Below are 13487 nucleotides of genomic sequence, written 5' to 3'. Positions count from 1 at the left end.
CTAGCGGCTAGCCCAACTCGCCCAGCCATACCATCCATCATCCTAGCAAACGTACGCTCCTTGGACAATAAAATGGATCATATCAGACTGCTGCGCTCAACTAATCGGACAGTGAGTAACTGCTGTATGCTTGTTTTCACTGAAACATGGCTCAGTGACAACATCCCCGACTCCGCTGTACAACTGGAACAGCTGACATGCTATAGAGCTGACAGAGCCCTCGTACACGGAGGCAAGACCCGAGGGGGCGGGGTCTGTGTTTACATCCGTGATGCGTGGTGCCGTGATGCTGTAGTCAGGGCCGTCGATAAGGGGTGAAAGGTGATGACGATTCAGGGGGCCCACAGCCCAGGGGGGGGCCCACAAAAAAAAAAAAAAAAAATTTTTTTTTATTATAAATTATTATTATATCACCAGCCCATAGTACTACCATAGTACCCCCCCCCCCCCCCCCCCCCCCGTCAACAATTCAGCGCAGGGGGGCCCATCAGTAAATCTTGTCTAGGGGCCCAGGAATTGTAGCAACGGCCCTGGCTGTAGTGGTATGTAAACACTGTTCACCACTGGCGGAGGTTATGATAATTAAGTGCCGTCCTTATTACCTACCGAGGGAGTTTACTGCGATTCTGCTGGTTGCGGTATACATCCCCCCCACCTCCAACACCAGTGACAGGTACGCGGCACTTTGTGAATTATATCAAGCCATCAGTGAACAACAGACAGCACACCCAGATGGATTCACCATTCTCGCTGGAGATTTTAACCATGCAAATCCAAAAACTGTCCTTCCAAAACTCTACCAGCATGTCAATTTCCCTACAAGAGGAGGAAACACTTTGGACCAAGTTTTCACTTCACACAAGGGAGCATACAAGGCCTCCCCTCTCCCCCACATCGGACTCTCTGATCACATCACTGTGATGCTAATCCCAGCATACAGACCGAGAGTAAAAATCACTAAGCCGGTCTGGAAACAGGTACGTGTGTGGCCAGAGGGGGCCACCTCTGCTCTTCAGGACTGTTTTGCAACAACAGACTGGGAAATGTTTAAACAAGCAGCCACATACAACAGCCACACTGACATTAATGAATACACAGACACTGTTACCGCTTACATCAGTAAGTGCATTGATGATGTGACCCACACAAAGACCATCGTCACTCGGGCTAACCAGAAGCCATGGCTGACAGGGGATGTCCATCGGCTGCTGAGGGCCAGAGACAACGCCTTCAAAGCTGGGGAGGAAACTGGCCTGAGAACAGCAAGAGCCAACCTGTCCCGTGGCATCAGGAAAGTAAAACAGGACTATACAAAAAAGTTAACCTGCCACTTTAAAGACAGCAGAGACACGCGGAACCTGTGGAAGGGCATTCGGACCATCACAGACTACAAGCCCGCGCCACAGATCTGCGATGACAACATCTCTCTGCTCAACAACCTCAACAGCTTCTTTGCACGGTTCGAAGCAACTAACAACACAAGCCCAAAGAAAACTCCACCCCCTCCCCACGATCAGGTTCTGTGCCTGTCCGCTGCCAGTGTGAAGAGGATATTCGCCACTATCAATCCACGAAAAGCAACAGGCCCAGACAACATTCCAGGCCGGGTGTTGAAGGACTGCGCTGAGGAGTTAAAGAATGTCTTCACTGACGTCTTTAACATTTCTTTGAGGCAAGCTGTAGTTCCGTCACATTTCAAGGCCACTATCATCATACCTGTGCCAAAGAAACCTGCTCCATCCTGCTTCAATGACTACCGACCCGTTGCACTGACCCCCATCTTGATGAAGTGTTTTGAACGGCTAGTTATGTCACACATCAAGTCCTCCCTCCCAGCCACCCTAGACCCCTACCAGTTTGCTTATCGAGCCAAACGGTCCACCGAGGATGCGATCTGCTCTGCTCTCCACCCTGCCCTCACCCACCTGGACACAACAGACTCATACGTCAGAATGCTGTTCTTAGATTTTAGTTCCGCATTCAACACCATCATCCCACAACAACTTATCTGTAAACTGGTCCAGCTGGGGCTCAGCACCTCGCTTTGCAACTGGGTGCTGGACTTCCTCAGCGAGAGGCCACAGACAGTACGGGTCGGCAATAACACCCCGAGCAGCATCACACTCAGCACTGGGGCCCCCCAAGGCTGTGTGCTCTCACCCCTGCTCTTCACCCTGCTGACTCATGACTGCACACCAACCTACAGCACCAATCACATGGTGAAGTTTGCGGATGATACCACTCTGGTGGGTCTCATCACTAAGAACGATGAGACCAGCTATAGGAAGGAGGTCAACCTTCTGACCATGTGGTGCAGCAACAACAACCTCCTGCTGAATGTCAGCAAAACTAAGGAGATTGTTGTTGACTTCAGGAGACGCCACACTGAGCACCCACCACTGACCATCGATGGTGCGGCAGTGGAGCGAGTGAGTGGCACAAAATTCCTGGGGGTGTACATCAGCGACGACCTCTCCTGGACCACCAACACTGCATCACTGGCGAAGAAAGCCCATCAGCGCCTCTACTTCCTCCGAAAATTGAAGCAAGCACGAGCCCCCCCATCAATCATGTGCACATTCTACCGAGGCACCATTGAGAGCATCCTGTTCAGCTGCATCACCGTGTGGGGCGGGAGCTGCGCTGAATACAGCAGGAAAGCCCTGCAGCGCGTGGTTAACACAGCTGCAAAGATCATCGGTGCCCCACTCCCCTCCATGCAACACACATACAGCACTCGCCTCACCCGCAAAGCGACCAGGATTGTGAGCGAGGCCAGCCATCCCGCTCACAGTCTGTTCACCCTCCTGCCCTCTGGAAGAAGGTATCGGAGCCTGCATGCCCGCACCACCAGACTCAAAAACAGCTTCATCCACCAGGCTGTCAAGAAACTAAATTCTCTCCCCTCTCTCCCCTCAGCCACATCAACAGGGCTGTCAGTAAGCTGAAATACCCCCCCCCCCCCCTGCTTTCTGCCTTGCTACACTGTGGACTAACTGTATTTGCAATATTACTATTACTATTACTAGTTTAAATACACACCATACAGACTGAAATTGCTGCTATTATTTATTTATTTATCTATTTAAAAAATGCACTACTACATTACTTTTTGCTGCCAGTATTGACTGCCTCTTTGCACAATTATTTTTACTTATTTTATTCATACAGAACGCCTATATTTTATGTCATTGTCTATCTTGTCTATTTTTAGTGTTGTCTCGTATATTTGTGTTTGTGCCTTTGCACTTTTTATATGTTCACCGCGGGATAGGGGGAAACGTTTTCTCGATTCCCTCACATGTCTTGTACATGTGAAGTGTTGACAATAAAGCTGACTTTGACTTTTGACTTTGATATCCGGTGTTATCATATGTAGTACACGTCTAACCTGGTCCGCTGTAACGGTCCTCGTCTCGCGAGCCGCGGACTCTCTAAGGGCGGGATACTTAAACTGTCTGTTATTCAGCTGGTCATATTTAGATACCTCTATTTACGGACCTTGGTAACATAGACACCGAACCCCTTCTTTGTTTAATTTGACGGACTTGAATTTGCTTTGCTGTAGCAGGTGGATTAGAGCCATTACTACAACTAGCTTCTAATTCCAGTTATTTCCTCCACAATCAATATTTACGCGATACAGACTAGTTAGTGCACCGCGACCAGGTGCCCCGTGAAGCTAGCTCACTAGCCTACCTGGTTGTTAAACAGCTTCAATGAATCCCAACGTGTGGAACGTCAAGGACATCTTGAGCATCCCGACTGCAAGCAGGTAGGCGTAACACTGGAATATATATTATTTTTAAACCATTTTAGGATTTATTTCCCTTGCATTCATATTCAGTGTGTGTTGTTAATTTACTTACTAGTCGGACCAGAATCGCCAGCAGCAATGCAGCCACCAGCGGCTACTCCAGTCTATCTGATTCCCAGTATGGGTTTGGCTCCCAGTTCTGGCCAGAGAACTCCCAGGGCATGTCCCAGGAGATGAGCTTCACATCAAGAAACTCTCAACAGAGCTCCCAAGAGGTACATTTACCCATCACTATATTTCAAGGAAACTTGCACAGGTGTATCAGGTTTGGAAAATAACATAGCTACATTATAAAAGGTATGGGGGAATTAACCTTGCTGGAAACAGATAATGAGTAGTAGGGGGAGTAATGCTGATAAGACTGTGCCATTGTTTGTTTCATTTGGTAGATTTCCGTTCTTTCAGTCTTTGTCCAAGAAGTCCAGGGTTGATACTTTCTACATATAATCTCAATTAACCAATTTACATGTATATTGTTTCTAATGTCACCATATGCCAAATAATCTGATCCATGCAAGACATGGACAATCGTATGTAATTTTGGGCTGCTATTGGATACATAATTCAAAGCACAATAAATGCATTACGAATCATATCTTAACGGTTCATTCTAAAATGGTATGATGTGATGCCATTCAGGGGAATGAGCAAAAGATCTCAAGTAATTACCACACTAAACCGTTCCTGTTCGGAGGCGAGGGGAAGGACAAGGGCATCAAACCTCTAGGTTTACTGGAGAAGTTTGAAGAAGACAAGAGAAAAGCAAAAGAGAAAAATGAAAGGTATGTTTTGTGTTGAATATTATTCCATGCATCTTAATGTATGAGTTGTTTGGACAGTTTTTGAAAAAATAAATCTTATTTGCTTCATCAGTGATATGTTGTTCAAGGTATCCCTAAGTTTTCGAGAAATGCTCAACAATGTAAGTAATGCTGCCATTCTTTTATTTATCCATAAGCTTTTCATCAGTCCTCTAAGTTGAAAGTGTTTTTTATTTTTCAGATTCAACACTCCATCTTTGGCACAGAAAAAGATGTAGCAGTGTGCAAAACGATTCTGGAGGGATTCGACAAATTTGCTGTGACAGGTAATAGCTTTTTAGGCTTATTTCAAAGGAGTGAATTTAGTTGGTATTAGATGGTTCATGCTTTGGCAAAAAATAAAAAATGACCAACTGCCAGTAGATGGAGCTCTATAACCAGGTAAGTAACTAATTTTGGCATTCAATTTCTAAATACCAAAGTCGATTCAGTTTAATACATATACATATGTCTCCCCTTACAGTGCAGCAAAGTCAATCGAGCCTCTGCGATGGTGTTTCACATCATTTTGAGACCATGCTAAAAGAACTGATCTCTCAGAAACAGATGCTATCAAACATTGAGGGCAAGTTATTGGAGGTAATTAATATTCACTTCTGGCATTTCACATTTTCACATTTTTATCTCGTACTTGCCTATTGCTAATTCTTATTAATAATGATGAATTGTAGACTGGATTAGCCACCAGGGAACTAGGCTCATATGTGCATGGCTTGGAGAAAGGTCTAGAAGCTCTGAAACAGGATCATGTAAGAGGAAATCACCATCTGGAAGAGGCAGTGCAGCTGCTCAGCACCTTAGTCTCCAACCACTCAGCCAGAAAGAGCTGTGGTGGTGTAGCAGACAGTGCTATTCAGACCTCACCCGGACTGGGGCAGCCATCTCTCAAAGTGCAGCCGGACAGCCTGCCCGAGGGCACGGGGCCTCTGTGCTGCCAGCCTGAGAGCACTCAGCCGTCTGACGTGTCCTCGTGGAACCCCAGGTCCACCGCGGGGCCGAGGAAACCCCCTCGAAGAGCCCCCAGGAGGAGGCAGCTGAGGAGACCGCTGGGGATACCGAAGGGCAGGAAGAGGACCATCTGGGACGAAAACAGCCAGCCTCCCGTCAACAGCATTAAAGAAGAGACTTTATCACCGCTCAAGAAGATTTGCAAAGAGGCTGCCACAGCCCGCTGCCAAGGAGTTCCAGTTTTCCACCCTAATGGAGGCGGTAGATCTAATAAAGGTCTAAAAGCTTTTGTAGCCCCGTTCAGCCCCTGTTCTGAGGACAGCAGCAGTTCTGTCTGTGTTGCAGGGATTGAGATCACCCTCAAACCAGCTGAGCCAGAAGGAGAAATGCCTGAGAAAGAGAGAGGGCTCTGGCAGTTGTTTGATATGCATTGTGAGTCAGACTTCATTGTTTTAGAAGAGTGATCGTGGCTGGAAAAGCAGCTGTTTTTCGGATATTAAAAAGATGTTAGACTCACTACATTAGCTCTTTCAGTGTGTTGTGATCTTTTCATTATAGCAATAAACTTCTCTTCATACTAAAATTCATTGCCTACAGTTTACTATGGTATTTAAAAAAGAAGTACATCTCTAGTATTTGCAGATTGTCAGACAACTAATCGTCAATTGGTTTCTAGCACACAGTGAATATTTCATATTTCTTTTAGTTTCAAATATTGTGTATACAATAAATTTAAATATACATTGCTTTGGATAATAATAAGACCATATCATGAGTTGGAAAAAACAAATTAGGAGCACTCACTAATGTCTGACTGCATGAATGGATTTAATTTGCATTAGTGCACTAGAATACCTAGGAGCAGCAGCACTACCTACAATATCAATATCGTGTTAATGTTCAATTAGCTGCTAGTATTATAGATGCACCATTTTTTTTTTTTTTTTAATGACATGTTTTTAGATGCATGAAAATACTCACAAATGACTAAATCTGTAAACACATTTTTATTGATAAACTTAATTTAAATGAATTAACTTAATTGATAAACAATGGACATTCATTGTTTAAATTTGATTACTACACAGCCATCTACTCGGATCAGTCAAAAATCATGATGGGCTATTATTAGGTATTTGATGCAAATAATGTATTGAGTGCTTATTATTATTACTGAATATCATTTCAGGTTATTTATTGTAGTACATATTAAATGTCTTATGAACAAAAGAAGCAAACAAAATATATCTCAACAATTACTTGAATGAAATAAACAGTTCACCTTAAAATGAGAGAGAAATAATGCTCAACCCTCTGCAATAGGGTTCATATGTCTTTCTTAAGGCACCTTTAAAAATGTTTATATTTTAGGGGGAACTATTGTAAGTGCAGATATGTTTTCATGCTGCCCTTATTTTGGCCCAGGAGAGAAGTCTTCCCACTTTGTGATAAGGTATGCTAGTTGCATCCACACTCCTATGTCTGGGGAGGTTCCATTCAAATGTCCAGTATTCCTTCAGCCTTAGAGCTAAACTGATCCAGCATTTTTAAAGTGCAATACTCAACATATGCCCATCAACAGTGATATTGATGCATCATTTGACGTTGTGTTTTCATTCAAAATGAGGACATCCAACCAGGAACCACAATATCTGAAATATGCAGACTAGACCAGGCTCGACTGAACTTATTTCGGAATAATAAAGGTATGGGCAGACAATTTAGGAAACCAACTAGCATAAGCTAGATTTTGAAGAGCATCTAACTGAAAAGTCCCACCCCTTCCTTCAGGCAGCCCTCAAAAGCCTCTCCCTCAAAAACACGTGACAAGCTTGCTAGCTTTAGCAATTGGGCTGCCAAGCCTTTTGGAGCTGCGTAGGTATTGGTAGGGACAGGCATATTACAGGTCTGCGGCAGTAAGCATTTGATTTATTGATAGCTTACCCTACCTTTAACCGCATTGTTCATAAGCTTTGTAAAACATACAGACTTTGCTCGGAGCTCATTGACTCACTATCTAAGCTTCACTGACCAGGTCAGCTGGTGGGGACATGAGTCCACGCGGGTTGAGCTTTGCTACCAAGCAGACATCGTAGTTATCATGCATCAGGGCATGTCGAGCCACCGCCGTCCACCGGTTCTCCCACGGGTCCAGCTCTAAAACCTCCTTTGTTATGTCGTCATGGCGATCTAGGGGTCATTAAGGATTGAAACAAGCGTTATATTTATATAAACTGTACAAGGCAGAGCATCTTCCGAGAACGTTTGGAGCTCAGATCTAGATACGATTGACTACCTGCTCCTTTGTAGTAGCCACAGACATAAATCTTCCCCCCCACCACGCCTGCATTGGACGCATTGGAGCGTAGAGATAGTTGTGGTGACGGCAGCGGGGGCCCGTCCCTCCACTGGTCTTCGTCTGGGCTGTAGATCTCCACTGCGTCCAGGCAGCGACGGGACTGACCTCCATCCAGTCCCTCGCAGCCAATCCCTCCTGTCAGTGGAGATAAGGTTCATAGTAAATTAAATCATCTGAATGTGAATGACTATTAAAGATTAATAATCAGGATTAAAGGATCAAAAAGTGATTATCTTTGTTAATGTACTTCAAATGACTACAGCAAGCCTTTACATTTAGTAGATTTAATTGGTTGAATCAACAACAATCTTACCCATGACATAGATTTCTCCATTAAGCACAACTGCACTACATCTATATTTTGAATATTTCATGTGGCTTAGCTCCGCCCACTTGTTCCATTCAGGGTCGTAGACCAGGAGACGATTGCTAAGACGATCCGGTTCATCGTCTATCCTGTGAGACTAGGGAATCATAGAAGCATGATGCATTCATAGAATCAGACATTAAGAACTGAGCACAACACAATACCATGTGCCACTCGCTAGATTAGGAGTAAATATAGTGAGGAATATATTGTTCCAGCTAGTCCATCAATGTTCTACAATGCTCACTCAAGCATGATAGCTTTCTGAGATCAGAATGTGTGTTATAAAAAGTCCTTACCTGGGGAGTGCGACCTCCGATCACATAGAGGCGGTCCTTCAGCGTGACCGCGCTGTGAAAGGCCAAGGGAAGAGGCAGGGGAGCTGCACTGCGCCAGGGCCCGCCCTGCTTGCACCAGCGCTCCACCGAGTTAGTGATTAGTTGCTGGTTCTTCAGCATCATCTGCCCCCCCAGCAGGTACACCGTGTCGCCCAGGGACCCCAAGGCGAAGGAGTCCCGGTACTCTGCTGACGTCAGGCACTCCCAGCTGCCCTGAGCCTCCACCTTGTACCTGTTTCAGTCATGTGTGAAGGGCCAGTAATAAACCAACGGCACACTATTCTCACATTTCAGTCTCTACTAGCTGGCAGAAATTAGACTCAGTTGAGCATAAACCTAAATCCATTTTGATAAAACATGCCAACAAGCTGCTCCTCACCTAAAAATCTCCACGTTCCTTTCCTTCTGCCGAGCCATTTTACGCACCCCAACCTCACCCGCCAGTATGATGTCATTTTCTTCAGTTACGACCCCAGCACACACGTATCCCAGGGCCTCTCCGTAGCGAGGGGAAGTGATGTAGTAGCTGCGGCCCGTGCTTGGTGCATAGCAGAAGTTGCGGTCGGCGTAGCCGCCGTAGCGGGATCTAATCCCTCCACTGTCAGTACCGATGCAGAGCAGCAGGTCAGTGGTCTCCATGCCATAGCGCAGCCGGAGCTTTCGCGGCGCAGCAGAGTGATGCATGGCCGTGACGGCCAGGGCTTCATTCAGCATCTCTGTGCACTCTGCGTCAGCCAGCAGGGCCGTGTTCCTCCTCATGGCCTCTCTGAGGTAGTCAGCGTCTATCAGCGGCAGGCGGACCTTCCTGAGGAGCTCAGGGAGATGGTGGCTGCGCCCATCCTCCAGAGGACTGTGCCTGACCCAGCGCAGGACCACGTCCAGGATGGTCTCCTCTCGGGAGATGTTGAGGTCGTCTGAGCTGAGCAGCTTCCCCAGCTGGTGGGCCTCGAGCTCCAGCATCTCCTCACTCTGACAGACCTTGAGGAAGTTCTGTCGTAAGAAGCGCTGGGCTTGGTCGGCAAGGTTCTCTGCGCCTAGGTCGCGGGCGTAGAAGTACACGCCGAGGCAGTTGGAGGCGTCCATGTTGTCTGTCATGTGCAGCTGGCAGCATGCAAACACGTCGTCCATCTGCAGGAGGAAGGCGGCGATTGAGACCTCCTGGACGTTGGCGTTGCTCAGGGGCATCTCCGAGGTGTACATGTAGTTGATGAGCAGCGCTAGGCTTTGTGCGTCAGTGTCCCGGAGCAGGATCTCCCTGTTGTTACACTCCCGCAGGCCACAGGTGAACATGACACGGAAGTAGGGGCTGAAGGCTGACAGTACGACGCGGTGGCAGGGGAAACTGATTCCTTCAGCCACCAGCACCACGTCTGTGAGATTCTCAGTCTCCCTCATCTTTCGTAACTGGCTGAGGAGCGTCAGACTGTGTTTGGCGGTTCTATCCATGCTGTTTCACCTTGTGTAGCGTGGCAAATGATTCAATCAATTTGTTTTATTGTGAAAAAAAGATCAGTCTTTAAGTGTTGAGTTTCAACTAGTGAGGTCCTAGTCCTTGAAAAGGAATAAATAAATAATTGTTAAAGCAGAGCAAATAAATTAATTACAAACAGCAAAAATCCAAAAACTATTCAGAGAAAGATGAAAAGCTTTTCATCTTTTCATCAAAAATTATACGCTTTTTTTTTTACAACCATCCATGTTTTTCTATTGCATGTCGATGGTGATATGGTTACCAAGAACGATTATATTGGACAGAACTTTAAAACCAATCAAAAGCAGCTTTCTCCATCATGCAAACCAGTTTCCTTTTGTCGTCTTACCAAAATCATCAACTTCACTGCTCTCATGATAATCCAGTTGCTATCTTTGTCTTAAGAAGACCAGAAATTACTCATGTTTTTGTTTTTGCTTCTGTCTATGTGTGTTGTTGTTGTTGAAAATGGCTAAGCAATCGCCAGAGACAAATCTATTTTCCCTCCCCTAGCTCCCTTGCCCCTATGAGGAACAAACCCAAAAATAGAATCATTTTTCAAAGCAAGTGGGTCAGAGGGCTCAGCTAATGGCCCTGACATTTTACTTTATTTACATGTATCTATGTATACAAACAACATCAGAAAATGTATAGTTAACTGTGTATTAGCATTATCTGAGTTTTGGCAGTGACATTACAGTCAATAAATGCAATAATCTGCTCCATCTTGGACACGTGTCACATGCCAGAAGCTGTGGAATGACAGCCTCAGATTTCAGACTGGACTCTCTTAAAGGGCCAGTAAATCAGCAGTTCTATCTATCACCAGGAACAGAAGACATTTTGAAACGTCTCAAGCTGAAGTACTAATATATTTTCCATGCCTGGTAGTGCTTTCTTAACCTGGTAATAGATGACAGGATGTTGGTGATTTAGTTTGATGGATTAAGTCATGGTTCATTAGGATCAGTTCTGCAGGTCTAAGGGAAAATGCTAAATTAACGTCACCTGGGGCCCGGATGTCCACAGATCTCCTCCCTAAAACCAGAATCAGATTAGAGTTTTCCCTCACCTAACATCCATTAGGCTTTTAGTCATTAAACACCTCCTAACCATGATGTCCCATCAGACCTGCTTAGTTAACCATTACATATCAAAATATATGTAAGCTGGCACGGTGACACTGATGCTGCTGAACCAGTGGCGGATGTTAGAATCAGCACCAGGACAGAGGCGGGTTGGGGAAGTTCATCATACGTGTTAGCACCTTGAAGTCAGGTGAATATTGATAGGTTCAGAAAAGTAAAAAGTTTTAAACCATTTGTAGAGTTGTGGGCAGAATAGTAGCCATGGGCACTACATATAGGTCTGGGAAATACAGAGTGGAGAGAGATTTGCTGGACGAGGAGGGACTGGAAGCGATCGCTCAGAGGAAGATCTACTCTGATACGCACCCTAGGCTAACTGAACGCCTCAAAGATTCACTAAGGTAAGATCTCTATAGAAAGTTGATAAGTTGTATAAAAATAAGTTAATTGTGAAGGTTGACTGACAGTATCTACTAATGGTGAAATAAACCTGCGATACATAACTTTTTAACCACTCACTATTGTTAAAAATGATGCTCAAAATGTATTGACCCCTGGATGAATGGGCTTTTATATATTAATGAATTCAACATATTTGAAAGCAGAGGAAAGTACAGTGTTAAAGGTCTACAGGGCAAGGTAAATAAAGTGATATAGCATTTATAAAATGTTTTTTATTGTTTGAAATTACTTTCAAATAACGGATGGATCACTCCTGTCCATTTATAAAAGCCTCCTCTTTTCCAGATGTACAGTTCCCAAACTGAAGCAGCGCATAGTGCACAGCCTTCCTGTGCTGTACTGGCTGCCGAGGTATTCCATCTGGGAGTATGGCATGCCAGACCTGATCTCCGGCATCAGTGTGGGCATTATGCACCTACCACAAGGTATGCAGCAACTGGTTTTATTTATTTTAGTGTTGCAGAAGAGCCAATCAAAGAAACCGATGGTTATCCCATGGGTCATTTATGTGTACATTCAAATATATTTCACATTGAGGTCTTTGTAATTGTTGTTCTTTGCTGTCTTTTGAAAGGCATGGCCTACTCGCTTTTGGCCTCTTTGCCTCCTGTTTTTGGGCTCTACACGTCCCTCTACCCGGCACTAGTCTACTTCTTCTTCGGTACCTCTCGTCACATTTCCATTGGTAAGTTGATATGTTGATCGGCCAGGCGTAACCCTGATGGCAGTGAGCCACTCTGGTAGAGGGCTGAGGTAGTGGGAAATGGATCTGGAAAAAAATACTAGCAGAGACTCTACTACAAAACTATAAGTGGGTACAAAGGAATGTGTGTCGGGCAGATTCACACTGAATCAGGCTTTGGGGCAAGTCCAAACATTAACATGAATGGGAGTGATGTGTTTAACTTGCGGCGACGGGAGGGGGTTAGGAGTTGCGAATAATTGGACCGGAAGACGCCCCGGAAGAAGAGCCATGGCGGTGGTCAAAAAAACTTAGCAAAAAAGGAAATTTGTGTTTGGTTGATTATTTCTCTGTGGTAACAATGCTTTTTGGCAATAAATCTTATACCGTTGGAAAGCCTGTATAGTTCCCTTTCAAATGGTGCCCCATTTGTAAGGAACGTGCACTTTTGGGAGGAGCAGCAGAGCTTAGTATGTGGGTTGGGCCAGAGCTATAGAGAGAGAGAGTTGCGACACGCTATGATCTCGCCGACAGGGTGGTCACGTGGATGTCACGTGGTTCATGTAAGCCTCAATAGTTCCAAACACGCCGCGCTTTCAATGTTATTCTATGGGACGACAGCAGAGATTTCAATATTAAATGGTAAATATGAATGAAAAAATCACATACAAGTATTTGTCTGACTGTTATTGCATTATTGCATATTTGTAAATGTCAGTTTTACATATATATTGGTAGGGGGGCAACTGAAAGCTATCTATAAGTACTATTACTTAGATACGTTTTTAAGTTTTGGAGGGAAAGCTTCACGTTCGTGTTAGCATACTGGCCTAACCTTAACTTTTACCTTACATCTGTGTTGAAATCAAAGTATTCAAGATTTTCTACCATGATCATTTAAAGATATAAGCCACACAAAGTATCAAAAATATTAAAGAATAACAACTCATTACGCTTGGATGAATGAAATTGTATTTTTTTTTATTAAACAATTAGTGTGACAAGAACAAGCGATTGTGTGAACAGATTCAACAATGGACACAGCAGGGAACACTATATCCTTAGGGCAAACCATTAACATATAACGTTGCAAATATACTATACTTTATGCCATTACAATACTTAGAATAGCCC

At 44.7% G+C, this 13487-nt stretch overlaps 3 protein-coding genes across 4 annotated transcripts; 2 read left to right on the top strand and 1 right to left on the bottom strand.

The window, feature by feature from the left end:
• The first annotated feature begins 3282 nt into the window (after positions 1 to 3282).
• On the top strand, positions 3283 to 7433 carry LOC130390536 (interactor of HORMAD1 protein 1). 2 transcript variants are annotated; one of them, XM_056600586.1, is made up of 7 exons: positions 3283 to 3775; positions 3873 to 4032; positions 4457 to 4599; positions 4691 to 4739; positions 4820 to 4904; positions 5102 to 5217; positions 5310 to 7433. In XM_056600586.1, exons 1-7 carry the CDS (start codon positions 3720 to 3722, stop codon positions 6048 to 6050), a joined length of 1350 nt encoding a protein of 449 aa, XP_056456561.1. In that variant the 5' UTR covers positions 3283 to 3719; the 3' UTR covers positions 6051 to 7433. The 2 variants fall into 2 exon arrangements, with proteins under 2 accessions (XP_056456561.1, XP_056456633.1); XM_056600658.1 differs by having other exon boundaries at positions 3288 to 3775; positions 5621 to 5847.
• On the bottom strand, positions 6320 to 10640 carry kbtbd12 (kelch repeat and BTB (POZ) domain containing 12). Its single transcript, XM_056600467.1, has 6 exons — positions 10471 to 10640; positions 9030 to 10201; positions 8612 to 8882; positions 8259 to 8409; positions 7883 to 8080; positions 6320 to 7776 (listed from the first exon to the last, which is right to left on the bottom strand). The coding sequence occupies exons 2-6, from the start codon at positions 10094 to 10096 to the stop codon at positions 7604 to 7606; spliced, it is 1860 nt and encodes a 619-aa protein (XP_056456442.1). The 5' UTR covers positions 10097 to 10201; positions 10471 to 10640; the 3' UTR covers positions 6320 to 7603.
• On the top strand, positions 8637 to 12373 carry LOC130390485 (solute carrier family 26 member 6). The gene is made up of 3 exons (XM_056600474.1): positions 8637 to 11610; positions 11957 to 12096; positions 12246 to 12373. The coding sequence occupies exons 1-3, from the start codon at positions 11471 to 11473 to the stop codon at positions 12371 to 12373; spliced, it is 408 nt and encodes a 135-aa protein (XP_056456449.1). The 5' UTR covers positions 8637 to 11470.
• The last annotated feature ends 1114 nt before the right edge of the window (positions 12374 to 13487 follow it).

This window comes from Gadus chalcogrammus, chromosome 1 (genome assembly GCF_026213295.1).
Source record: "Gadus chalcogrammus isolate NIFS_2021 chromosome 1, NIFS_Gcha_1.0, whole genome shotgun sequence".
Classification (NCBI taxonomy): domain Eukaryota; kingdom Metazoa; phylum Chordata; class Actinopteri; order Gadiformes; family Gadidae; genus Gadus; species Gadus chalcogrammus.
The sequence above is the reverse complement of the archived record's forward strand: the minus strand, read 5'-3'. Positions and strand labels throughout refer to the sequence as shown.